Source organism: Takifugu rubripes, chromosome 14, assembly GCF_901000725.2.
Source record: "Takifugu rubripes chromosome 14, fTakRub1.2, whole genome shotgun sequence".
NCBI lineage: Eukaryota > Metazoa > Chordata > Actinopteri > Tetraodontiformes > Tetraodontidae > Takifugu > Takifugu rubripes.
In genome coordinates, this window is record NC_042298.1 from 5152317 (window position 1) to 5180284 (window position 27968).

Sequence of the window (27968 nt, forward strand, 5' to 3'; positions counted from 1 at the left end):
TTGAGGGTAAAGGACACTGTTGCATTTCATTAGTTAAAACACAGTTTTTTTCAAACCAAACACCACTTTTCTTTTTAACACAATGTATCCTTTAATATTTCAAAGTCTGCTCCCCAAGCCCTGGCTGCAGCAGACTTAAAATTTTAAATAAGACAGAAGCTCATTTACAATGCACAGTAAAGCAGATACAACAGTGTGTAGTAGGGATGGGTGGATAGAGATTTTATGTTTTTTCCTGTACTGACTCATGCACATAAAGCTTAACTACCTTCATATGAACGTGTTACATCACTCCAGACACTCAGAAGTGGGGGCCTTGGTTACGTGTAGAGAATAATAGGTCAGTTTAAATACAAGCTTGAAAAAATGCTAAAAAAAATGCTGACAATATATACCTATACCTATATATACATACACACATCTGTATACACAAATGCACATTTATATGCATACACACATATATATATATACACACACACACATATATATATATATATACACACACACACACACACACACACATATATATATATATATGTGTGTGTGTGTGTGTGTCTGTATTTAAATATACACACACTGAAGGAGGCAGTCTGCTCATTTGACTGTTCCCTTTGGGAATATCACAGAAAGTCTCTGGATGATAAAATACATTAAAGCTGCCAGCACTCATAAATATGTTAAGCTTATTATGGATAGCACATATGGGTATGCAAAAACCTAAGATGATTATGTACAGTTATTAAAACAGGGGGTACTCACACTAATCATAACCAACACAGTGGTCATCCAGTGGTTGACTCTCTTTCTCAATAGTGCATCATAGATTTAGAGGCTTAATTAGAATTATCTTGTTTTATAAAGAAAAATCACATCTTAAAAATAAAAATTCTAGAACCTGAGAAAGAGCAAACAATATAGAAATAACAGGTTCTTGCTTTTTTGAGTTGGTACAAAAAAACCTATATTACAAACACATTAACTGTCATTAACCAAGACCAAACAGGCACACATCCTTCCTCCAGCTAATCAATCTCTGCCTCCAACCACAAGCTGATTATCATTTAACGGTTATTGTCCTTACCAGGAACCCAACCACATCATTATTTAGGATGTTTCAGGGCCCACAGGAAAAACACCACGGAGTTCTGAATTACAGATGATTGGATAAACTCCTCAAGGAGGGCATGATATAGATGTGTATGTGCTCTCTTGCACTTCCCATGGCCTGCTGCCCTGCAGCAATGTGCTGCATATGCTGCAGCCACCGGAAGCTCCGATGTGCTCCTGCTTACTAATTGCAGACAGGCTGGAGCAGCGTGGAGCAGCACAGACAGGCAGCTGTGCATAAGTAATGCATCCAGAAACTGGGTCAGACTCACACCACTTTTATATATTTCACGTTATTTCACCCACTTCTGCGATCTGTTGAGTAATATTGCCTTGTGTGGATGCAGCTTTCTGAATGATTAAGCTTTCAATGGGCTTGATAATAGCAATGATAAGAAAAAAAAACTATCCCATTTTATTCGGGCTGTTGTGATAGTTGCAAAAACATCTCCCGCAAACGTCAATCCCGGTATCGATTTGAATTAGTCATCTCGGAGCAAAACCCTCTGAACCGTTAGAGGGTAGAGCACACTTCCAAACAGGAACGTAAATTCATCGTTAATTTGTGCAGCGACTGCTCTCTACGTTCTGACGTACGTACGCGTCCCCCCTCCTCGATGGCGGCGTGTTCACGCGTTTCCAGCGCGCGGTGTCATCCTTGAACACGCAGTCAGGTGTCGCGCTTGTTTCACGCTACCGGCGACGCCCGCCAGGCATCCCCACTCTCCCCTCCTCCGCTCCCCGCCCCGCTTTTTCTCGCCGACACAGGCTTATTTATTTATTTCTATGCAGTTTTCGCCACGCCGATGTATAGGAGCGGATGACGTCGACTCTCACAGCGAGGAGTGTGTATGCGCGCGCACGTGCGCGTGTGGGCGTGGGGGCAGAACGTCAACGTGAGGCGCGAGAGGAGCAGACGCTGGATCCGGGCTGTTGCAGAAGATATCGCCGGTAGAATTGGACTTTTTTTTCCTGATTTGTGGTCGGTTGTTGGAACCGTGTGAAACGCCCGGTCCTCCCGAGCTGGATGCCTTTGCCGTTGAGCCGGAGGTGAGTTCCTGCTGCTCTCCGCCGCACCGAAGACCATCCTCCCTTCCTGGATGTGAAGCAGATTTGACAGCCACGTTTCGACGCCAGCGCGCTCCATTTCCAGGTAAGTTCTGACGGACAGGCAACTTCTGGCCCGGCGTTTGGAGACTCTCCAGCCGCGGGTGTCAAGCTTTAAGCGACGACGGTGCTCCGTGTTGTCACCGACCTGATACGAGACGGTGAGTTCTCCCTGCAGAACACAGACTCTGACATTTCCTCGTATCGACCCAGGCAGGAATGTGGATCTTGGCTGCATCGTTACCCGGAATCGTTACCCTGGCAGACTGACTCTGAGCGGCTTATAATGTAGAAGTATAATTATCGGACTCGAGCGATCACACAATCCCATTGCCGACGTTTGGGTGCGAAAGACGGAACCCGGATGTCTGTATTTTGGTGTAAATGCTGCATGACATAGATTGATATGAACAGATAAAGAGATTTGATAAGGCGGGGCGGTGGAAGGACATGGGACCACGGCTCCAGGATGCTGCAGCAGCTCCGTGCATGTCGCCGTGGGGTGTGGTTGGACTGAACTGGACAGTCTGTCAGTGGTGCAAAACGGCTCTTTACAGCAGCACTCTACCCTGTAATCTCCCATCTGAGTGCTCATGAGAGCATTAAGAGATCCTAGCATACACCCCACCGGTGTCCCCTTATCAGACATTGGCGTGCAGCCACTGCTCATCCTGCTGTTTGCCGGTGGGGAGGTCTGTCATGACAGCTCTGCTGCTGTAGTAAACCGCCCCGGAGGCTTGTAGGTCGACCCGAGTGGACACTCAACATGTGTTGCCCATCACTTGTATTTGATCAAACTGTGAAATAGTTACAGAGTCAAAGATCTGTGTGCAGTGTTGATTGCATTTTTTTTACTAGGCCACTTAAAGGAGCAGTTCCCCCACCATTAAAAGCCTTTATCTGCTCAACCTCATGCAGATAGAAAGTTTCTGGAGTTTTAGCTTCTTAACAACTATGGCCAACAGCAAATTATGGCTCATTCGGAGTAATCCAGTAAGTATATTATTAGACTATATTTTTAATGTTTACCTTATTTAAAATATAAAATAAATCTAAAAAGCAGCACACCTTCACCCACATTCACTCTAGGAACTAAAATAGCAGCTATTCTAACAATTTCTTTACCTGAACACAAAAAATGTACAAAAATGATTGATTGAAGGGAGTAAAACATTGCAGAGATGCTGCAGGTTGTTGCAACACATCACTGAATGCTGAATTTCAGCACTTCTTTTTCAACCCTCAATCAAGACCACAGCTTTTCTCAGCATTCTATGACTACACAGTCCTGTTATCAGCATTATCCTTGTTGCTTCCTACCATGCATGCTGGCTTATGTGTCTAATACCTTAGTCTCGCTCTATATAAATAATTTACACAGTTGTACAGTTGGGGGGCACCTTTCATTCCAATTATTTATTCATATTCTGGTCTGAGTAAGAATCTGTGGGGCGTACAAAAGAAAACAAATAGAAACCTCCCATTTTCAATTCGAAAGAGAGAAAACATTAATAACAGTACTGATTACACTGTTCTGCCTTTGTGGGGGGAGAGAGTGATTACTGCTGACGTTCACTCATGAAAATGCTCTGTAGTGTACAACACATGCACATGTCTGAACTCTAAATACTTCCAGCGACGAATGCAATTACTGGTAAGGTAAGAGCAGCAATTCCATGACTGAGTGTGTGTGTGTGTGTGTGTGTGTGTGTGTGTGTGTGTGTGCGTGTGTTTGTGTGTGTGTGAGACACAGGCAGAGAGACTATTTGAACGTCTGTTTGGGTTGACTAGTCATTGGGGTCAGTAGCTCGTATAGTCACTTTTTGGCATCATTGTTTTTAGGTCATATGCTTCAGTGTCACACTTTTGTTTATTCCTGGTAAAAAATGAAAAGAAGTTAATGTTTAGCCTCTACAAAGGCAACAGTAACACCCACGTGTGCATGTGCAGCACCACTGTGACCTGCTGTGTCTGTATGGAGTCTGAGGTATTGTAACGTAATGTAAACAGTCTGTCAGTGCAGTCTGCACCCTCGCTTACCAAACATGCGAGCGGGTGGTTTGAATTGGTCTTTCGTGCTTAGTTTTATGGTTTTATTGCAGTTCCATGGCTCATTGAAGTGTGGTTAATGTTCAGTGCTGTGTGTGGAAGAGAGGGCAAGAGAGTATGTTTGTCTTGTCTTTATGGAAGTCCCTCTCTCATGGTGTAAAAACCATTGGACCTATGCAGAGAAGCACTGACTGCTTCAACAACACTGACTATTAATGAACTAATTTGATGCATTTGGTAGCTTTCACATTTATTTTTGGTTTTGGTGAGCACGTGTGTTGGTTAAAATGCTTATGTTTGTGTGTTTTCTCACACGCTGTTAAGCTTCCTTAGCAGGGATCAGGGTTTCACCATCACTCAGCAGTAACCAGGTACTTTGTTATACAATGAAACCGCTGTGCTTAGTTGCAGTCCTCATCATGTGAATCAGCTCTGGTCTTTGCTCAAGCTAAGCTCACTGCGACGGTTGTTAGCGCACTACTGATATGATGGAATATTTACCTTATAAAATTTAAGTTGCAGTGTTGCTTTTTGTTTGCTTTTGTCAACTTTCAAGGTGGTGGCAGCTTCCTGGTGCCCCTTATAAAAATGTTCCAGTTTCCTCTATTAAGTCACAGCGTTAAGATCTGGCTGCCGAGTCTGGGAACATATGGCTCCAGAAGGCTTTGTGGGAAACTGGATTGATGGCATACTTGTGTTTTCTCACGTTGTGGTTCAAATACTCAAGGATAAATTCTTTCAGATGCAAATAAAACTCTCTAAACTGTGTTTAATAAAATATATGTGGAAAATAATAACAAGACAGAGTGAGAAAGACAGGCACAGTCGAATCATTAGCACCAGCAAATGAAGTGAACAACAGGATAGAATGCTGGCTTGTATATAGATACATGTCTGTTATTGGCTTTATGTGACAGGATGAATAGATGTAATCAACGTCTATCTCTGGTTGTTCTGGTCAGGGCTCAGAGAGTGTGTGCCTAGGTCTGTGCCTTCTGCGTATGAATGATCTCTCTCACCCTGTCGCTTTTTTCCCCTCTGTGAATGAGAGCGAGGGCACTGATTACTTCTGCTTGGTAGCATCACCATGCCTGCACGTGGGGGAGGTGGGACGAGAGTGGTCGGAAAATATTCAAAGCGAAGCGCATTAAAGTTTAAAGGTTTGTTTAGCTCTGCTTCTAACCCTGTCCTTGCTTCGCCCCTGTCATTCTGTCTCTTGTGCTCTCTTCTTTTAATCCCCCCTCCATCCTTTATTTGATTCCTCTCTCCCATCACTGCTGCCTAACAACGTGTCTCTGTATGTGTTGTGTAAAGACACGAGCACACTTCTCTGCCCTCCAGCTTCACTGCATCTCTGTCTCTTCATCCACTGTGGCTCAGATCAGAGCGGCTAAGGAAGTCACGTGAGCGAGGATGTGCGTGCTCTTAATGTAGCTCATTTTACGATAGATTTCATAACATAACTGTTCAGCAGAGAGTGAGAAGCTTTGAGAGAAACGGTTGCCATGGTAACGCATACTGCCATCTGTGTACTGTATATCGTACGACTGCTTGGTTATGTGAGTGTGTACAAAGCTATGGAGGTGCACACATTAACACTTAAGCTCTGCCACTGTTGCATTTTTAAGTTAATAGTTACCTGAAAGATTATAAAGATATTTGGTTACAGTTCATTTCCTGGAAGAGATTGGAGGGTGAAGGTGCACAGCTAGCGCACAACTCTAATCTAGATCTAAAACAAATGCAGCCTGCTTTTTCACGATCAATATTAATGACACCCTTTTTCGTTGTACATTAGAATTTAAATTAGATGAATTAGTTGTTTGATAAAATGTATGACAAATTATTACAAGATGGCACTAAAATGGCAATCACATTTTGTGAACCTCAGACTAGATGAGCACCGTGTTGGCTTCTTTGATATCACTGCTATTGTCAGAAATGTGAGCTCTTTAGCTAATCCTTTTGTTTAAACTGTCAAGACACGAGACTGGGATTGTATTGCACCAATGGAGAAAATGGAAATACATCCACAAATTATTGTCGATATGTGGGGCAGGCAGAGGCTAGTGTAGCAAAAGTGCTGCACAGAAGCATCCAGGAGCAGAACAGAACAATGCCAAGTTTTCTATGTGTTGAAGAGGATGCGTTATTAACTGTCTTCCCCATCCCGATGTGTACAGGTTTTCAAAGTGGCTCTGTTTGTGTTTCTCTCACTTTCAGAAATGTCCGAGCATGAGGTAGGTTTGGCACTGTCCCGATGGTGATGCCCACTGAGAGGAGGAGCAGAAGTTAGCTCTCCTCCTTTTAGTGCCACTTACCACTCTGGACCCGTTCTATTTGGACGGCCGGAGTGCTATGTCATCTGGCACACCCCCTGCGGCCCCACCCTTGCGGAAGGGAAGGAAGCCGGAGAAACCCGATGTGATGACTGACTCAGCCCAGGCAACCAATGAGGAGCTGAAGACCAAGCTGATGGACGCCCAGACAGAGCTGCAGCAGGAGCGGGGAAAGGTGAGGGGGAGGAACAGGCATACCCAAATAATTCCAAAATTACCCAGAGAGTACACAATTACTCTCTAGAGTATTCCATATTCATGTTTTTGGACAGCAAAATTATCCTTAAACAATATAATTAAAATTCATGAGCTTTGCATCATCTATCTGTGCTAAAGGTCAAAGGTTAAAGAGTGTATGCACGTGTACATGCCCTACTGGTACAAGTGTGAACCTTATGTGAGTTATTTAGCTAAGGAACATGAATAATCTCAAAAGCCACCCACAAAAAGTGTAATTGCAGATAAGAATCTCCTGAGCAATATGACTTTTCTGCTTGTTGCAAATTGTGCGATATGCTCACGACTGACTGACCATCCAGGTATGTAAGCTCCGCGAGCGGCTCCAGGAGCAGAGGCAGGCTCGGGAGCTTGAGCAGCACAAACACGCCGTAGCCCTCACTGACCTGCGAGCCAAACTCCACGAGGAAAAGCTACGTGAGATAGCGGCTGTCCGTGAGGGCCTGGCGCGGCAGCACGAGGTGGAGTTAGCCAGAACGATCAAAATCCGTGACGCCGAGGTGCAAAGACTCCAGGGCCTTGTAAACGCGCTGAGAGACGGAGCGGCCGACAAACTCAAAACTGCTCTTCTTGGAGAGGCTCGGGAGGAGGCCAAGAAGGCTTTTGATGGGGAGAGGCTGAAGCTGCAGCAGGAGGTGGGTCCTAGCTACATGTTCCTATGGTATCTCTATCATACATACTGTATGGTGTTTAGCTATACCTTCATAGTTTATCAGATGAAAGCAGAGGCCTTCGTAGTGTGAAGCTCTTGGCTGTGTGCTAGACAGTTCAGAATGTTGATGTAGGTGTGTGAAAAAAACTTCTAGTAAATTTGCTGCTGAAAAACAGGAAGTGTGCCGGAAAGGTCTGTTGCCAAGCTATTGTTCCATAAAAGGCCTTCCAGACAAACGGTGCCTATGAATGCAGAGGTTTAATGCTGCATCACATTTGTGAATTAATCAATATCACTTTCTCTGCCATTTTTGATCTTGTATGTCTCGCATGGTCTTGTGTGTAAATATACACATACGTGTCCTCCTTTAGATCCATGAGCAAAAGATAGCGAGAAAGCAAGCTGAAGAAGCTCTTATAAATGCTCAACAAGCTGATAAAGCCAAAGCAGCTGATCTACGTACAGCCTACCAACAGCACCACGATGAGGTGCATCGCATTAAGCGGGACTGTGAGAAAGACATCCGCCGACTGGTGAGACTAAAGAACGCAGCCCTAACAAAATACTCTGTGTTTTATCTAAAACTAAACATGTGTGTCATGAACACAATCACATACAGTGCTAAAGTTTTCTTATTTAGGCCTGTAAAGGGGGCTTAAAGGATCTAAAAGGGTATTGCTGATTGATGGAAGGTACTAAAGGAAGTATAAGTTGGACCATTTCTCGGATGTATAAATCCAAGAACAAAGTTGAATCAATTAGCTAAACACTAAATTTATTAGACATTTATTGCCCTTTTCCATCCGCTGGCATGAGAACAGTCAGAACAAAGCTGTACACAGCATGAGTAAGACAAAGTAACATTGAACTTTTTTCCAAAAAAGAACTTCTCTTAGTTTATATACGAACACATATTCATGGCTGGGCAATTCAAAAAGCTGAGAGGGCTCTGTGTTTATATTGTTGCTATTTATTGTATTATTATTTATAGTCATATTCAGGCAGATCTGAAGTGACATTTCAACGAAACCTCTCCCTGACTCACTTGTTCCACTACCCACCACTTTTTTCCTATGCAACGTTCTTGTAGATGGATGAGTTGAAAGCGAAGGACCGGGTGGTGTGTGCTCTGGAGAAAGAGCTTGGGCTGCAGGCGGGCTTTGCTCAAAAGCTCCAGCTACAAAAAGAAGCCCTGGATGAGCAGCTGGGTCACGTTCGAGAGGCTGAAAGACACAACCATGGCAGCCCCAAGAGGGAGGTAATGCCTGGATTTGGAGACAGCCCAGACCTGCACAGCAACCAGGTACAACATTCAAATGATCACGTGTATTCAATTATACATGTATAAAAACATGTAATGAAAACATGAAATTCTTATATATTTACAGTAAAACATATGGACAATATTGTTTTTTCCCAAGTCAAATTGGAAATGATTTTGCGTTTATTGTGCAACATGGCCTCTTATCCTCCCTCCATTCACTGCCTCCTTCCCATCCAAATCAACTATCTGCTCCCTGCCTGCATGCTCCCTTTTTTTTTATTTAGATTTTGCTTTCCTTCTCTTCTCCTGTCCCCTCTGCTCCTCAGGAGACGGAGGAACGAGACATGAGGAGGTTCCAGCTAAAGATAGCAGAGCTCCACTCAATCATCAGGAAACTGGAGGACAGAAACGCACTGCTGGCAGATGAGAGAAATGAACTTGTGAGGAGCCATGGCAATTTTTACATACAGACAACCATCACAGAGATGCATACACATTTGGTTGCACTGCAATTAGCATTCATTTTAGAACTATTTGGCCTCGTTTTTACTTCTGCTGGAATACGGAAATGCTGCTCCTCAATAAGACAGGGATTTATATGACCATACTTCCTCTCACTGTTTCCTTTCTTTGTCCAGCTGAAGCGGGTGAGAGAGGCAGAGAGCCAGATGAAGCCCATATTTGAGAAGAACAAGCGGCTGTCGAAGAAGAATGATGACCTCCTGCAAACTTTACAAAGAATGGAGGAGAAACTGAAGAACCTGAGCCGTGAAAATGCTGAGATGGTGAGAGACTGCTTACGCCGTGTTTTTTCCTTTGGTTGAAAATCATTTAATTAAAAAAAGGGACACAAATAGAACATAAAGGTTGAGAGCACTTTCACGATGTAGAAGCAGAAGAAGCAGTGGGGTGCAGGGCTACATGAAGGGATGGATGTGGACCTTGCTCTTTGCAACGCACAGAAATACTAAAACTTTCCATTCATGTGATATTTTGGTCTTTGTTAGACCTAGGCTTGCATCTACCATTGCTCTTTGTTTGTGTATTTCCTTCTTATAGAAGGAAAAATCCTCCTGTTCTCGGCCTCCTGCGCAGCAGCCCTCCAGTCAGTCCCAGTTAAAGCGTCCAAGCTCCTTGACAGACCTGAGTCATGTCCACGAGGAACATGAAGTGGAGTTCCTCAAGTTGCAGGTTTCTGAGCAACGTGGCATCATTGATGAGCTCACGCAGGTTCGCCTTTTCACTCATATCACCAGGGTCAAATGGGTTCTAAAAGTAATCAGGCTCTTTGTATTGTCTCTGTTTTAAAACATAGTTGAATTTTTTTCCCCAACAGTCGCTGCTATCTCAATCCCCTTAAATCAGTAATTTTCATCAAGGGTTTTGTTACAGTTTAATCTAGATTTTTCCTAAATAATTACTTTATAGTGCCTTGTTCTTTTTGTCCCATTTCATTTTCCATGTCACCGTTCTTACCTCCCTAAAGCTTGCCTCTACATGCCTCTTTTCCTCTGCGTTTTTCTTTTTTGTACCTTCTGCTTTCACATCAAAAGTTTCAGAAACGGTACAAAATATTTTTCTTGCTTTAAGCCTAATCTTTCCAGGAAGAAACTAGAAAAACTGACAATCTGCTGCGTGTTTGCCTTTAGGAACGTGATCGATTGGTGATGTGTAAAAAGACCAGGAGGAAACCTCTCAAAATGTCTAAAGTAAGTTTCTGAGAAGGAGGTAAAAGTTCCAAAACTGTGTAACCAAGCAACTAATCTATCAGCGGTTAAATTAACACTTTCAGATGAGTGTACATGTGTGTATGTTTGTGTTTAATTGAACCCAGGAGACCATAATGTCAGTATTCGTCACAGCTGGGAAAATAACGCTGAACCGATGAGCTCAGTTGTTGTCTCAACCAAACCCAATCTTTCTTGGAATCTTTCTTCTTTATTTTTATTGTATATTTAGTGCACATTAACTATTGAGTTCGACTCCCGCATGTTTTACTTCAGTAGAGAACAATAGCCAGCATGTGTGTTAGTGTGTGCTTCATATGAAGCCCACTGGGACTCGTGCTGAGGTGTTTGATGTTGCTAGGAGGAGGAGTTTTTGTTGATGTGTGTTAGATATTTTCTTCCTTCTCCTGTTGGAATCAGTCTGTCACCTTGGCGAGGGGGATGCAGGATTGGACGCACTGGCTTCACAACTGGACCTTTGCCTGGAAATTTTGTTTTCTTTTTTTGAGAATTCAAAGGCACTGGATAATTTAGCTTGCAGACAAAAATAGAAAATTGCACTTTGTTTTCCATACACAGTTCTTTTTGCTGCTTGATTTTCTATTTTATTTGGAGGCAAACGTGAAAGCAGTGCTACCTGCGCATTATTAAAACTGGAACTCCCTAGCTTGGCTTCTACATATTTTTCAAGGATCTTTAGATTTTAGAATTTATGTTGTTATTCTCATAACAACATGTCCGAGTACTTCCTCCTTATCCTTTACTTTTCTGCATTCATTTGCCTTTGTGCTCTGGTCTGCCTCTACTTCTCTGGTTGCCAGGAGATGACTTATAAACACGATGGTAAGTCAATCAGAACAACTTAAATAACATTAACAGTAGCACCAGAGTGATTGTAGCTCAGAGGAGGAGGGTTCTCAGTTGAAGCTCCGGTTGCAGACCAAAAATTGGAGCAAAGCTTGCAGGTAGCAGGAGCACTGCCAAGGTAGTGAAGCACAAACAAAAGAAATCAACAGAAACATGCTCACTCATGAAAACACGTCAGGTGCGTGTTGCGGTTATATTCCTGGACTGGACCTGTAACAGTGTAGATTCCTCTTATTACATCCTCTCTGCAGAGGCATGTTGTGGAGACATATTTTGGATTTGACGAGGAATCCATCGACTCCGAGACGTCCTCCCTGACTTCCTTTAACACGGACCTCACTGACCGTACACCCGCAACGCCTGAGGAGGATTTAGAAGAGGTCAGAAAAATCTATTTTGATAATTGATGACATTAATTGTTTTCATAGCTAAAACATCTTTTATGTCTTTGAATACTGTTGTTATAGAACGTGTCACGTGAAGAATCAGAACTTCGTTTCCGCCAGTTGACCAGAGAGTACCAGGCCCTGCAGCGGGCCTATGCCCTTCTCCAAGAACAAACAGGGGGTTCTCTGGATGCTGAGCGGGAGGCCAGGGTTTGTAATGTTCTAACACTGGTCCCTCTTTCCAGCCTTGGAAACATACTACTGGACATCAGAAATATACACATGGTGCACTGTAACCTGATGGCCGATCTTTGCTGTCCTAGACACGTGAGCAGCTGCAGATGGAGCTCAACAGCTGCCAGGCGAAGATCGCCGACCTGGAGAAGGCTTTGGCTGAGAGGGGGCAGGTAACAAAGACACGGGATGGTGACAGGAGCTCCCTGGTTCTGCTGTCACTGGCCCTCCTGCATGTGTGTCTGGCCGTCCTGCTCCTGGGCTGGCGCTGTGCTGACCAGGTCTTCCGCAGAATCCTGTGATGACGCCTGCTGCATGTGTGAAGTCACAGCTCTGTGCCTACTGCATGCTCTTCCTCACCTGCTTGTCTTTCCTGCTCCTGGTACTCCTGGCTGAGGGTCCGCACAACTCGGTGGCTCACTTTTGAAGAGACTGATCGTGTCAGTGGTAGCTTCATAAGAAGAGAGATTGTTAATCAGTTTAATCGAAGTCGAGCTTGTGCGATGTAGAAGCTTTGGTGGCTTTGTGGTGGATTATTTGGTCAAAAGATCTCAGTATTTCACATCCTTTCTTATTTTCCTTTGTCATTGCATGTTTTCTACAAACTGCATGATCCACTGGTGCAATATTTTGCTGTTTTTGTGGTTCCTGTTGTATTCCTTTCTTGCTCCTGTCACTCTGAACCATGTATCTTTTGTTTGCCCACCTTTACAGCTGTGTTCTTTATTTCTCACGATCAATAAACTATTACTGGCATTCTATGGTGCGTGTTTATGTGTCATTTTCAAATGTCAGTGTATGACTATCTTTTTCTTAGACCTTTGCTCAATGCCTGTTTTCAGGGCTCTTTCCTGTTGCTGTGTCATTGCTGATGTTAATTTTGTTTCTGATTATTGTGACAGGATTCCAAGTGGGTGGAGGAGAAGCAGTTTCTGCTTAGAACCAACCAGGAACTCCACGAGAAGGTGCATTGCATGACACAACACTTATTCAACCAGCCCTCACTATTCAGTTATTCAGAAGTTGCAAATACAGTACGTGATGTACAAAAGAGTACTTTTGGTATGGGGTGCAAGCGTCTGAAAGATGAATGAACAAAGATCTGTGTGTATGCAGATGTGCGCCTTCCAGCAGGCCGAGTCTCGCCTGCAGGCTGAGGTTCAGGATGCTCGAGATCAAAACGAGCTGCTGGAATTCAGGATACTGGAGCTAGAAGTAAGAGACTACCCCAACGTCAAGCCGTCAGCAAACCACGACAACAATCTCAGTTCCAAAGAGATGACCTACATTCATTGACTCATACATGCATCCTGTTCCCTTCCTCTGAACGCATCTGTGTTTTGCATGGCAGCTGTGTCCATACACCCTCGTCTGAACTTGCACATTTTTTTTTGTAACATAAGAATGTTGTGTGAGATCATTATAATTTTTTACAATAAAATGTTTTAAGTTCATCTTCCAATCCCACCTTGTCTCATTTACTTATTTGTTCTAGGTTTTGTTTACATTTAAGTTTACTACACATCTATGTGGTATTAAATCAGGATTTACAACCTTATTTTGTGAAAGTCGTTTTAACAATAATTTTTATCTTAATCTTGTAATATGGCTTTACCAAAACAGTTAAAGTAAACAGGCAGTTCATGTCAATCTAGCTGTAGTCAAAATTTTGACAGTTAACATTTTAATTTTTGAGTTTCAGCATGTTGTGCAGCCCTATGTGTTTGTTTTACTTTCCCGTCGAAGTCTATCGGTTTGCACCTCCCTCATTTTGGCAGACCCTGACCATGTTTTCAGTGCGTGTAAGTAAATCCTTCCCTCCCTCGCCATACCATTGACATTGTGTCTCAGTGCAACACCACTCACTTACGTCCGTTACATGACTTGCGAATGGGATTGTGTATGTTTAGATGCCACTGTATATACTTTCTGTAGGAAAGGGAGCGCAGATCTCCTGCCCTCAATCTGCACATGTCTGCATTCCCTGAGAACAGCAGCAGCGCGCTGCAGAGCTACTGCCATGAGGAGGGAGTCAAGGTAATAACACCCACAGTACTTCACACCCAAACACCATCATTTATGCCAGCAGATTGCATCCTCAAAGCGAAGTCTGACTTTTACAGGATGTAATCATTCCTGAGCTGATGAAGAAACTGGATATACTGGGAGATAATGGGGTAACGTTACACCCACATGCAAATTGAAATGAATTCTTGAGTAGTGCCAATTTACCTCAGACCTGCTGTGTTTCATCCAGAATCTCAGAAATGAGGAGCAGGTTGCGGTGATCCAGGCAGGGACAGTAATTTCATTGTGTGAAAAGGTGATAGCGATTTGATGTGATGGCTTTACTGACACATAGCGGTCAGTTTGTGTGATAACACCGATTTGAACTTTGCATTTTTACTTTTTTATCCAAATGCAGTGGTTAAAGCAGATAGACAGCACTGAGGCTGCACTCACACAGAAGATGATTGACCTGGAAAATGACAAGGTAATCTTGACATCTTTGATGTTGTATTTAGCCCTGTGCTTTTTTAAAAAAAAAAGAAAAATACAAATGTGCTTTACCCCGTCATTTTGTTGTTGTTAGTCTACATCATAAATTTCTGTATATTGATGCAGGAGCTGTTCAGCAAGCAAAAGGGATTCCTTGAGGAAGAGCTGGACTACAGGAAGCAAGCTTTGGATCAGGCCTACATGGTATGAGGCCTTCACTGGTCTTATCAGCTCCAATTTACAGAGTTTGGAAAATATTCTAAACAAAACATGGTTTGTGATTTGTAACTTTAAAAGGTATTTGAATTGTAACATTAAATGAGGTTGTGCACGAGGCACAATGGTTGAGGAATGCACCTTTGTCATTCCAACATGACACACGGACATTTGAAATCCCATTTACCCGTGACTAAAAACATGCTTCATGAAGGTAAAATATATCACATTTTGTTGGGATACTGCATCTTTTACTTGGAGACGGTCATTCACTGTTTCTCTACATTTTGTAGGAAAGCATCTAATATTCATACGGCGTATGGTCTTCACTTACTTAGTGGAGGTGAAGACGGATGAGGTTGAATTGAGGAGTAAATATATTATGTATTGGCATGAATGATGTGTAAACATTCTATTTACCCAAAGTTATCAGTTAGTTCAGTCTCCATTCAATCCTAACAATGTAATTTGACTGGTATTGATTTCAGTTTGTGTTTATGGTCCCACTTTCTACTGTGCTGGAAGAAGCTTGGTGTTTTCATGGTAACATTATTTAAAATGTATCCTTGAAATAAGAATTTTGGGTAGTGTTGGTGATATAATCAAGTTACCATGTGAAGATCAAGCCTAAATGCCCCACAGTATGTAGTGGAACAATGTTTCTCATATCTGCCATAGTCACATTAGTGTATGTTTGTTTGTGTGTGTTTTTGTGTATCTGTTTGTGCGTAATTGTGCATGCCTGCGTTTTTTTGCATGTGCATCTGCATGTCTGCGTGTGATGGTGTCTCTGTGTGCCTCCGTGTGTATGTGTGTGTTTGTGGATGGCTGTGCAGAGGATCGAGGAACTGGAAGCCACGCTGTATAGCGCTCTGCAGCAGGAGCAGCCGGCATGCCAGGCGGTGGCCGAATCACTGACAGACAGGCAGAGGGAGGAGCTGAGGCTAGCTGTGGACAAGCTGCGGCGTCAGATTCTCCGGCAGAGCAGGCAGTTTGACAGTCAGATCTTACAGGAGCGAATGGAGCTCTTACAGCAGGCCCAGCAGGTAAGGCTTGAACCAAGTCAGGTGACTGAGTCCTGCGTCTGTCGATATGACCCCTGGCCTCTGTGTTAAAATCCACCAGACTTTTGGTGATATGAAAAAGATGCAGTATCCCTGTGTGTGCCAGCTGTATCTCTGTAAGTGCATACGTATGTGGAAAAGATGTGCGTGTATGTTTCCCTATACTTACAGCCCTCACTATTATTTCCCCCATACATTAACTGTTCATCCATTTCACCTTCAGCGTCATCTCTATTGTATTATTAGTAGCATTTTTTCAATCAGCTGCAAAACATTCTTTACAGATTTTAATAACTTGCCCATTACTTGCAATGATGCATGAATTCTGTTGAACAACCATAAATGTTATGGAAAATCTTCCATATTTAATTATAGCGAAGGAATCTTGAAAGTGTAATGAATGTGTATTTTTTCTCCACTTGATTCCTCTGGTTTACTTAGTGCTTTTTTAAATTAAAACCCAAATAGTTTAGTTTCGTCAGCATAAATATCCTCCACATTTTGCATAATTGCTGTTTAGTTTCCATGGTAGCTCTTGGTGAACAGAATTGCCATGGAAACAGAATGTTTATGGGAACAAGACTGAGTATTTTGAGCATTAATAATTTACAATTAATGTTAGTTGCTTCGCAAGTCTCTATATTAGGTCTGGATAGCTGTCTGAACAAATTTGGCTCATCTGTGCGCGTCTTTATTTGCATGCAGAGAATTAGAGAGCTGGAGGACAGGATTGACTTGCAAAGGAGACAAATAAAAGACATTGAGGAAAAGGTACACATCAATTTTGAAAATAATGGGAATTTGTCATATTGCAATGATTCTGTTTTGGCATTAACACAATTTTCTCTCTCTTTTTATGCTTCTTTAGTTTTTGTTCCTCTTTCTGTTTTTCTCTTTAGCATTTATTCTTTGGCCTTAATTCAAGTGATCACAGACCCACATCAGGTAAAACCTTTGAATGTTTGTCATTAAAGTGATGGACAAAGTTTTAATTACAGCAATAATAAGAATAAGACATTTTAAAATGTTTACTTTTCTCAGGTGTTATGGTGCTGTGGAGGCCAGCGAAGATGAAACATCCTTTTTTACACATTCATAGATTGCTTATGAAAACACTATGGCCTTTTTTGGTGTGCACTTTTGCAGAAGATCCTTACTTGGAATGCAAACTTTTAAAAAAAAGAAGACTTAATAGATAACCCGATATACGTGAGATTGTTCAGTAACCTTTAGTTTAGTGGTTCCTGGAGGGGGAACCGGAGAATTGAACTCCTCTGTGAGAGGAAAACTTGGATTTACTTAACTAAAACTCTGAATCAGAGGATTTATGAATGAGAGAAGTGGACGATGAAACCAGTAAGGGAGGAGATGAGATACAATACAGAGCTGAGTGGAGGAATGAACAAGTGGACGGCCGGATGGACATGGATTTTAACAACGTCTGTCACCTACAAGGGAATGCCTGTACACCGGAGTTCACAGAACTGGTGCTGGACTCGCTGAAAGTTTGCTGATGTCATCAAGAAACGTCAAGCAGCGGTACAAAAAGCCAGGTTGTGCTTTAACCTTTCCTGTAAGAATGTACCTTTTCAGATTTCTAATTATGAGTCAGGAAAAGTTTTTGTGTTTTACAGAAACCAGATTTTTTTTAAAAACATTCAGTCCATGGTGCAATAGTTATACATTGCTTATTACAGCCATTTAGTTACACATTAGTACAAAATGATTGCTTCTTTACTTATGAGGTTGAGCTTTAAAAATCTGTTTAAATGTTTTTATACCCTTAACAGTTACAGGTTTCTCATTTTTTTTTAAATTATTTTTCAACATCATTAGGACAGGTTTTTCAGTTTTTAGCATTGTGTAAAGAGTTTTAAAAGGTGTGAGAGGACACAGAATAGTGAGGTGGCGTAACCTGAGAGTGAGGTGCCGGACATGCTTGCTACCAAGCTGTTGACATGGTGAATAATAGATGAGGCTACTGTTGTTTTGTGTGCCCATCATTATCACAAAGGTATTTTCATGTGTTTTTATATAACATGTGATGTTTTATATGAAAGTCTGACAGTGTAATTGACCTCGGTTTCAGGTAAAACTCACCTTGTGTCTGCAACAGCCAGTGCAGAGGCGCGTGTCCTCATTGAGCAGGATGGCTAATGGAAGCAGTTCTGTTACCTCTGTAACAGACGCTAACCTGGACTCGGACCTGGATTCTTGTAGTAACAGAGTGAAGGTGCTGGGGCTGAATAACATTTCAGCTGTTCCTTTGAAAGCTACCAACAGGTGATTGACCAATGGAAGAGGGGAATCCAGTGACACAAACACACACCTGCTGCCATATGCTCACTTTTGGCCTAGGCGATATCACATGTCACATGTCCGCTGACTGCCCTGCACGCTTGTCTTATTCCATTTGGACCTCGAAACTGAAATGGATTTTCATTTGGAGGGAAGAAGTTCGATTGAAGAATAGAATATGGGTTTGTCTGTTGTCTTGTAGTGTTAGGATCAGAGAGGTGGAAGGACCAGGGAAGACTCCGCTGCTACGGTTGCCTCTGACTCCCACCTCCATGCAGCACTCCTAGAGGCTGGACCAGAGACTCCACGAGCTCTGAGAAGAGCAGGATGATGGTAAGTGTCTTACCACAAAACAGCTGTGTTGTCTTGTAGGTAAACTAAAGTCGCCCAGCATTAGTATCCTTACGTCTAAGAATCTATCCTTAAACAAAAAATATCTTAGTAAGTATACGAGGTGCAATTTATATGTTCAATACATAGCAACAGTATATACTTTTAAGTAACGCTGCATTCTTATCATTTTAATATTGTCATATTTGTCTGAACCAAATTAGAAACTTAGTGATTTAAAAGAAACTGAAAGTTTTTAGGGTTGATTTGGACTATTCAGAATTTTGTTCTCCAGCTTCCTTTTCTAATATTCTCTTTTGACTTTGTCTCCCTGCTCAGACAGAGGAGAAAGGGCAAGTTGAGCAGGTTTGGAGGGAACGACTGCAGCGTTGTGAAGGGCAGTTGAAGGCCAAAGAGGACGAGATGACTTCTCAGTCTCAGTACTTTCAGACCCTCAAAACCCAACTGCAGCAGAGGCTTAACCAGGCCTTGGACAGAGAGCAGAGTCTACAGAGGCGCATCTTTGCTTTAGAAAAGCAGCTACTGGACATGACTGTGAGTGCAGCCACGGGTACAGCTGCAATCAGCGCAGTCCGAATCACTGCAAATACAATATCAGCACGGTGGGAAGCTCAAGAGAGGCTCCCTTCTACAAGAGGTGAGGGTGAGGGAGAAGAGGAGAGAAAAGAGGATTGCAGGAAGCAACAACAGCTGAGTGTGGGAACCAAGAGTGAAGGCCGGGAGGGCAACGATGTAATGACAGGAGATGAGGTACAACCTGAAAGAGCCTCTGACAGAGAGAAGGATTCAAATGAAGCCAGGCTGCAAGGATTCATCCTGAGTCTGCAGGAGGATCTCAGGGTGCTCCTGGAGAGGGAGGATCACAGTGTAACGGTGCAGAGGGGACTGATGGAGCAACTGCAGGAGGCTCAGGAGAACAACCAGCACTTGAGCTGCCAAGTGAAGGAGTTGAAGGCACAGGTGACCCACCTGAAGCTGTCTGAAAGCTCTTTGATTGAAGAGTCTAAAGAGCTGAGAGAGGAGAACCACAGACTTGAGAAGATACTCAGGGATGTAGATGATCAAACTCACCACCCTGGGACCAGCAGACCTCCAGATACCTGTGCCAGAAGACATTCCTCAGAGTACTGCTCAAGAGAAGTGAGGAATGTTATGTATCTCCGTTTTGTGTTTTATATTTCTGTTTAATTCAGTTCTGTGCAGTTGATTTATGATCAGTTCAATTCAGTTTAACTTTATTTACATATATAACATTTCTTTCAATCAAGATTGTCTCCAGGGCACTGAGGAGCAGCGGAAAGGGAACATGACACATATATATCATAAACTTGCCATAGTATTTGTAATAGTTACCCTGAAAGTTGAGATCTAAAATGTAGTAGTTGTATTTTAAGGTCTTTTTTGGCGTTACATGGCAGCCTAAATAAAACTTAGCTTAGTGACTCTACTATTTCCCATGTCCAGGTCACTTCAGCGAAGGAGCTTCTTGACAGTGCAGTTCCACCATCTCACCAGCAGGCCTCAGCAGAGAGCACAAAAACCACGAAGGCGGATCACCCATCTGCCAAATCAGCATCTCCACTGAAGAACGACCTTCTAAGCCCTGGCTGTCTCTCCTCCAAGACCAATCCCAGCCTACAGCCTCTTTCAGTGACTACAGAGATTCTAGATGAATTTAAAATGAGCTCATGGTGCTTTAAAAGGAATATGAACTTAAAGGAATACTCAAGTGAGGAGTCAGATGCCCTGTGGGAAGCCTACAGGGACATGGGGTTAATGGAGGATCATGAAGAAACTCAAGGACAACGTGAGAGCGCACAAAAGGCTGTCAAGTACAAGCAGCTGTATATGATGGAGAAAGAAAATACTCCTGAATCTCTCAGGGAGGAGCCAGAAGATGAGGAGGTGGACCTGGAGCAGAGAGCATTAAAGGTATTTCACAGAATATGTAGCACGCTTGAATGTTTTGTAAAACTAAAATGATATAGATAATATGCATAATGTACTATCCCAGACAACTTTACCACTATTTAGAAAAACATTTCCCTCACACAGGATGGTCTGGTATACGCTCTGAATCAGGAGAACAGAGCCTTGGCGAACCGTATCCAGGAGCTTTTGACACACATTAAGGTCAGGGAAGAAGAGATCAACGTAGAGAAAACGGAGCTGGAGGGGCGTATTAGCACGCTAGAGGTGGATATAGTCAGGTTAGAGCAAGAGAATCAGGAACAAGGCTGTCTGGTAACTGAACTCACAAAAAAGACTGAGGATGATCTCAATATTATCATGGAGCTTCAGCAAAAGGTAGCAGAGGGGGAACAGATTTTTCAAGAACCTTGGGGATCTCAACCAGAAAGTGGAAGCACTTCCACAGTTTCAGAATGTTTTCAGTGGAGTAGCAGAAAAGAAGCTGCTGAAATGATGTCAAAGCAACAGCCACATACTTCAGCTGCAGCTTCACCGCCTGTGTATCACCAGGAAAATGACTTCAAGCCACAACAGAACAGTCCCAGTGTTAATTTACTGACGACTTTGACCCACAGTCTTCAGATGGAAAAAGAGGAGCTGTCCAACAGCATCAATTCTCTCAGAGACCAGCATAAAGAAGTAGCTCTGTCTATCCAGACCCAGACAGAAGTGAAACAGCAGCTAACTCGGACAGTTTGGGGACTTAAAGAAGAGAAAGATAGGATCTCTAAATTTCTGGATGGTCTAAAACAAGAGAGAGAGCAGCTTACCAGGACTGTCTGGGGTCTGAAAAATGAGAGGGACCAGCATATAAGGTCTACCGGTGGCGCGACAGAGGAAAAGGAGCAGCTAATTAAGGTTGTATTTGATCTGAAAATGGAAAAAGAGAACCTGTTAGAGTCCCTCTCCTGTAGAAAAGAAGAGAGTGATCAAATTATGTGCCTAATACAGAGTTCCAAGACAGAATGGGACCAATTAAATCAGGCAGTGTTCTCTTTGAGACAAGAGAAGGATGAACTAACTAACACCCTGAAGTGTCTGAAGGAACAGAGAGATGAGGAAAAATCGCATTACGCTTCAGAAGAAGAGCATGTCAAGTTAATGAAATTAGTTAGCACGTTGAGGGAAGAGAAGGAAAGAGCTGAACTTGCAATCAGTCGTTTAAAACAGGAAGATAATCAGGTACAGTTGCTCCAGGGACAAAGAGAGGAAAGAAGTGGACAAAAAGGTGCTCAAACCAGCCAAACACCAACTGAAGGGAGGAGACAGCAGCTGAATCTGAATCCACAGAGCTTCGAACCAAGTGCACAGTCCTGTCAAGCAAATAGACACAGTGGAACCAGCATACAGGTATTGAGTCTATCTATTAATGACATTAAACTTGATTATTATGTATGTTCACGAAGGGATTGTAATTTAAAAAAAAAACAGGAGCAGATCGATCTATTGGGGGAGAGAGAAGCTCTGGAATTGGAACTAAAGCGGTCAAAAGATAAACTGGATTCAAGCTATTCAGATGTGAGTTTACACAGCTCAATAACGTGTGACAGTTACACAGTTTGGAATTTATTGAACAGGATGAATCTTGGGACTGATCTTTTTGTGGGATCCATAGAGCCAGAGGCTGCAGAGGGACCTGTGTCATTCAGAAACCAAGAGAGAGGAAGCAGAGACGAAAGCAGCCCGAGCATCCGACGAGGTCAGGAGGCTGGAGGAGGTCGTCAGTAGGATGGAAAACAACAGAAAGGAGAACGAGATATTAATGAAACAGGTAATTAATTAATAGTTCTGTTTTAATTCTTCATAACAATATCATGAATACTAGACCATAATCCTCTACTCCACCTTTCTCATACAACACCACTTGGCCCCTTTACCTTTTTAGGGGGGTCTTAGTTTAAAAAGTGTATGCATCATAATTATATCAACTCAATTGATTTTTGTAGTTTTCCCATTTAAATTTCTTCCTGGGTTCGATAAAATCCTGTGTTTTCTCTGCCTCAGGTGACAGAGTTGCACAGCAAGATGAGGACCCTGCTCAGGGAGAAGAAGGAAGCTCTGTCACTAAAGACAAACATCCAAGAGCAATACAACACCCTTAGAGCTGAACTCAAAGCTAAGGTGAAATGACACAAAGTTAACGTGCACCACACCTGCTGGCTTACATCGCCAACAAAGGTGTCTTGTTTTCTTTCTGTCATAATCAATCTGCCTATTGACTGAGGGAATCCCTGGTGGAGGTGGTGGAAGGTGACAGTCAGCAGTAATACAACACCTTTGCCATTTACCTTTGCAGACAGTTGCTCTGGAGGAACTAAACTTGGAATATATAAATCTGAAACAAGCACAGGGGAGCAAGGATGATCCGAACCCTCTCTACGTCTCACTCAAAACACAATACGGCACCATCAAGGCCAAAGTGAGTATCCTTTCGCCTGCGGCTTCGGGTCAGCTCCTTCTGTATGACAACATTTTCTTGCATGCAGTATGAGGCACTCCTGAAAATGAGGAACCAGATGGATTTGGATATGGCTCCACTGAAGGTGAGGACTTAATAATAAATAGAATAGTAACTGTCATTCGCAATTATCTAAGATGTGTTTTTTAAATCCAAACATAGGCCAAGCTGTCGTGCCTGGTGATGAAGTGCCAGCAGAGGAACAACTTGTTGGCTCAAATGATGAAGGCCATGCACAGACATGGCTGTGTGGACTTCACACTCACACAGCAGGCTGAGGGGCTGCTCCGTGACGATGTCCTGCAGGAGTACTCCAGCACATTCACGTCAGATCAAAAGAGCCAGGACTGCGGCAATGAAGCTGTATCGGAGTTCCTGAATCACACCAAAAATCTCACACATGATATTGGATCAAAACCTTCAGCAATGCCAAACCAAAATGCCAGCGTAAATCAACCTGTTATTCCATTGGAAGAGCATGGCGGTATCCAGGCAACACTGCCACCTGTTGCTCTGGGACTGAATGAGGATTTGGGCACCACAGAGGTGAGCACAACAATCATGTGTCTATTCAAGCCTAAATGTTTTTAATTGTAATTTTTGGAAAGTAAGAAGAGGTAACTGCACTTGTGTCAAGGTCGAACCAAGAGAGCTTCCAGTGGACATCCACCACAAAGACCAACATTTCTCATTTTATTTTAACAAAAGTTCATAAACGAATGTCGGCCCGAAATTTAAACAAGATAATCAGGTACAGATGAAAGATTAAGACATAAACACAGAGGAAATGAGGTGGAGACCATTGGATCTAGGTGAGAGGAGGGGAACACACAAAGAGGAGGGCAACAAAGCAACCTAAACATAACACAAACCTAACAAAACCTGAAACCAAAGGCTAAGTTATCCTGTTGGTGTGAATGATGTACAAATAGCTAAAACATCCTGGTGTCCGTGTTATATTGTCTTATCCCTAAATTTGACTTCATCATCATTTCAGCCTTCACTCTCTGTTAATGGACCACTCCAGGAAGCCGGTGGACACAAGACCTCTACATTCCATCATCCAGAGACTGAAGGGAAGTCCTCCCCAGAGACGGACAGTTTACATAGATCCTCCCAGTGTCCCGGTGGACCCTCAGCCAGCACTTGTGTCCTTCCAAGCAGGAGGCTCAGCAGCCCCGAGAAGATTATAGACCTACACGAGCAACTGCAGAAGACTCTAATAAGCAGTCCTCGGGTGCTCTGCACTCCAGATTTTTCCCATTCAGTGAAACGACTCCAGACTCCAGTGAGCAGGGGAAGAGGAGAGGAACCCAGGAAATATCTCTGTTTTTCAGCTCATGCTGATCTCAAACCAAGGGGGAGGAACCTCACTTCCAGTGCATCACAGACAAAGTCTGTCACACTGTCAGCTGCCCCAAGTCGACCTAACAAATCACCGAAATTTAATAATGCAGATGCCTTTTGCTCTGCAGATAAGTTTAAAACCAACAACCCTGAATTTCATACTGAAACTCCAGAGCTCCATCTTACTTTGGAGTCCACTAAGTCTTCTGACACTCATCCAGAAACCACTGCCTCAGACACAGCTGCCACAGAGAACCACTACTCTGGCACACATTATAAAAGTTATGGTGCTGCACCCGAGCGCTGGAGACCTTTATTTGCTGCAACCTGCACTCCTGAGAAGTCACACTCTTCTGAAAGAAAATCCTCTGGAGCTATGGAAAAACCCAAGACAATAAGACCCAAACCAGGTAATACATAGATTTAAGAGTAAAAGTATGATGCTGCAGATTTAGTGTGACTAACTGCATCTGTTTTGGTGTCTGAGCCTTGTTTTATTGATGTAGTTTGGATTTAAAATTTCGTTTACCAACTTTCTACTCAATAAAGAAACAAAGTAAAAGAACAGAAACATTTATGCTTCAAAGACACACGTGTTCACAATATTATACATGGGAAAGTGTTTTTGTTCCACTTTTGTGCCTGATGATAGAAACTCCAGCTCAGGTTCATTCTGTGGAAGTCATCAAAACAGTGGGCCAGAACAGCCTCATGATCGCCTGGGAGAGACCGCCGCTGGACGAGCTGGGCTGCAGTAACGGCACATTTGTGTATGGATACAGGGTAGGCGGAGCTCAGGAAGTGAGGGTTTAATGAACAATTTGGAACTAAATCTAAATCTACTTCTCCCTGCAGGTATTTGTCAATAGAGACTTCTACAAATCTGTCCTGAGCTCTGCCTGCACCAAGGTAGGTACTGTATGATGTTTACCAGCTGCCCATCACTGCAGCCAAGGTAACGTCACCATTAAATATGCTGCATTTATTTCTGCAGTGTGTTCTGGAGGATCTGGACCTGAGCGCCCCAGTCTGCATAAGTGTCCAAACTCTTGGTTCTAATGGTCTCAGGTCAGATGGCGTCCACACTATGTACAGGGCAGACAAGCCTGGCGTCACTGTGTCCTGACTACAGCAAAGGTAACAGTGGTGTGAAGTTTTCCAGACACTCCCGATTCCTATATGGTTAGTTGTTAACCCGTATGTTATTGTGCTCTTGTGTTCGCTTGTGTATCCTGTGCATCGTCTTTGCCTGTCCTGCAACCAGGCATCTGTAGCTGCACACCTCAGCAGACAGTACAGGTCTAGTCTGGGAAACTCACTTGATGTCATCAATACCAACCGAGCTACATCACCATGAGCTGCAGCCCTCTGCTAACTGTCAAATTCAGCAGATGAGGGGTCGTCAGCATGCCAAGGTGAACAGTTCTGCCCTGATCTATCCGCTCCTCTATTCACCTTGTGAACAGAAGACATGAGAAGGCCAGTGAAACGAAAATGGCTGCTGAACTGACTTTGATTTTTGGAAAGCTTGGATGAATCCTGCATTTTAAAAGCCGAGGTGCTGATATTGTGCTTGAATCATCTGTTGCCGAACACGATGGAGGAATGTCTGAATTTTCTGCCCCTTTAAACACTGTGTGAATCGCCGAGATGTCGTAAAGTTTCATCTGCCTCAGTGGGTTCTGGCTAAAGGAACATTTGCTGTATGAGAACCGCTTATTGTGCCGCTGTGATTTTTTATTTTTTTTTACGTGGGAAGCCAAATATGATTAAAGATGTGACACTCCAAAGACTTTAAAAAAAACACACACATCTGCAGGCTTACACAAAATCCAGATTTTATTTGCATTCTTAAATTTGCACACAGTCTTTATTGATCTTTAAATAGATAATTATAAAGATAATCACTAGTATTTTTGCAGATGATACTATAGAAATATGCCACATGCACACATTTTCATACCTGATAGCTGTCACATTTAAACTGTTGTATGTTTGGATTTTTTTTTGTACAATAATCATTTAAACACAATATATTGTTTTGCTACTTCTGTGTGGATGTCGAGTGATTGTAGTGCAGCAAATGTATTTTTCTATCAGGGATCGAGGATGTTGATTGCCTATGGATTATTTCTGTCTGTACAGACAATAAATGTTTATATTGATTGTCATGCATTTTTTTCTGTGCGTGACATTAAATACAATTAATTTACTTTGATTACTTTTTGGAATCTACTTAAGCTTTGCAGTTTAAAAAAACACTTCCCATTAATAGACACTAGATGGCAGAATTTCCCTGATGTCTCCTGTCTGTTTTCACTTGACATTTGTGAAACTGACTTGTGCATACAAAGAGGTTTCTAAAGCACCTTGAATCATATTACTGCTTGCTTACCCTTTCAACACACCGGACACACGAAGAAAGAAAAAAAAGAAAAGCAAAAGAAGAAACATCAGAAGCACTATCAAAGGAGCTAATTAATCAGGTGAAATGCTCATCAGCTTTTGGAGCTCCTCAGGCTGCCTTCAATAATAATCGAAGCTGCCTCCTCAGTAGAACGATGGAGGCAGAAAAGATGTGCCTCAGCAAGTCAACAGATTACATTAAGATTTATATTTCGATGGTGAAATACAAGGAGAGTAAACCACTAAACTGTGTAGTAATGGTTGAAGCATGCTTCCAAGGTGTGACTGATAATAAACTAATATATATAAGAATATAAAATATACACATACAACAGGACCTATACTTCCATTATAAGCAGCCTAATTTATGTTTTTAATGGCAGTTCATTCACTTAAATATTAGTTTGGACTTTAAAAAAAAAAAGTAACTACTCAATACACTGAGGTCTCAAAAGGTGTCAACAATGCACATCACTGTCAATTAAAGCATTTCATTAATGAATTACAATGTTTATTCAAAACAGCCTGCATGCAGAATCTGTTATCTGAAGATACAAAAAGGTTTCTGCACCAAAATTATGTCTTTTATTCAAACGAGCTGAGAATTTTTTTCCCAGCTTCATTAATGTTTTGGAGGTGTATATTAAAGTCCTGCACTGCACCAACTGTCTTACATAAAAATCGCAGCCTTCAGAAGCTCAGCTGGACCCCACAAGACTCTCGTTACAATCTCCAGGGAGACTCGCCTCCATTATTAACACACACTTCAACACACATGACGCCCACAGTAGTTTGCAAAACTTCTTGTTTACATGAGTTAATGACCTTTGTGTTAATTAGCATTCCAGACTGGATGCTAATGATGCCAAGCTCCTCTCCAAATCCTTACACACAAGCCATCATGGGAGTAATGGAGCGAGAGGGAGGACTTAGTGGTGGATATGAAGGGGTGTCAGTAACAGCGTCTTACTGTTACTGTTCTTGGGTTTTCTGGAAAAGGAGCTGCAGATGTGAAAGCGGAGAGGGTGGATGACGTGTTGAGGTTTTCATTTCACCCAGAGGGGACGTTGTCTCTTCGCCACTGCTACTGACACCTCAAGCGTCCCACAGCTCGTGTTAAGTGGGGGTCTGGAGTCGACTTCCAGGCCCGCGGGGCCACCAGCCTCCCGCTGACACCCAGGGACGAGCTCTAAAAGCGGCCTTGTTCTGCTGCCATGTCTGGGCAGATGGGTCTTTGATGCTGCAAGGTTGTTTATGTTGTGATTGGTTCCTTCAGACTGTGTGCTTGTGATAAGCTTGTGCGGATTGTTATCGCATCAGGCAAACACTTTCATACGCGCTCAAAATGCCATCACGTAAAAACCACAGCTCCGCTATGTGCGCAGATTT

The 27968-nt window shown here is 42.8% G+C and overlaps 1 protein-coding gene across 7 annotated transcripts; it reads left to right on the top strand.

Annotated features, from left to right (window-relative positions):
* The first annotated feature begins 1798 nt into the window (after nt 1-1798).
* Nucleotides 1799-26521, top strand: jakmip1 (janus kinase and microtubule interacting protein 1). Of its 7 annotated transcripts, none has more exons than XM_029847336.1 (25): nt 1799-2375; nt 6487-6777; nt 7142-7474; nt 7863-8024; nt 8582-8794; nt 9082-9195; nt 9394-9540; nt 9815-9985; nt 10405-10464; nt 11601-11729; nt 11817-11945; nt 12059-12142; nt 12872-12934; nt 13086-13184; nt 13905-14006; nt 14093-14146; nt 14227-14292; nt 14395-14463; nt 14595-14672; nt 15521-15730; nt 16454-16519; nt 16617-16693; nt 16790-17301; nt 17838-18031; nt 18249-18379. In XM_029847336.1, the coding sequence occupies exons 2-22, from the start codon at nt 6622-6624 to the stop codon at nt 16665-16667; spliced, it is 2556 nt and encodes an 851-aa protein (XP_029703196.1). In that variant the 5' UTR covers nt 1799-2375; nt 6487-6621; the 3' UTR covers nt 16668-16693; nt 16790-17301; nt 17838-18031; nt 18249-18379. The 7 variants fall into 7 exon arrangements, with proteins under 7 accessions (XP_029703196.1, XP_029703195.1, XP_029703199.1 ...); XM_029847335.1 differs by having other exon boundaries at nt 1799-2260; XM_029847338.1 differs by lacking the exon at nt 1799-2375 and adding an exon at nt 2385-5423.
* The last annotated feature ends 1447 nt before the right edge of the window (nt 26522-27968 follow it).

Excerpts from the sequence above, each read along its gene's own strand:
- jakmip1 (XM_029847332.1), top strand. Across the intron at positions 21,719-21,799 it reads ACAGTGGAACCAGCATACAG|GAGCAGATCGATCTATTGGG; the intron begins GTATTGAGTCTA and ends AAAAAAAAACAG. Across the intron at positions 21,887-21,983 it reads TGGATTCAAGCTATTCAGAT|AGCCAGAGGCTGCAGAGGGA; the intron begins GTGAGTTTACAC and ends TGGGATCCATAG.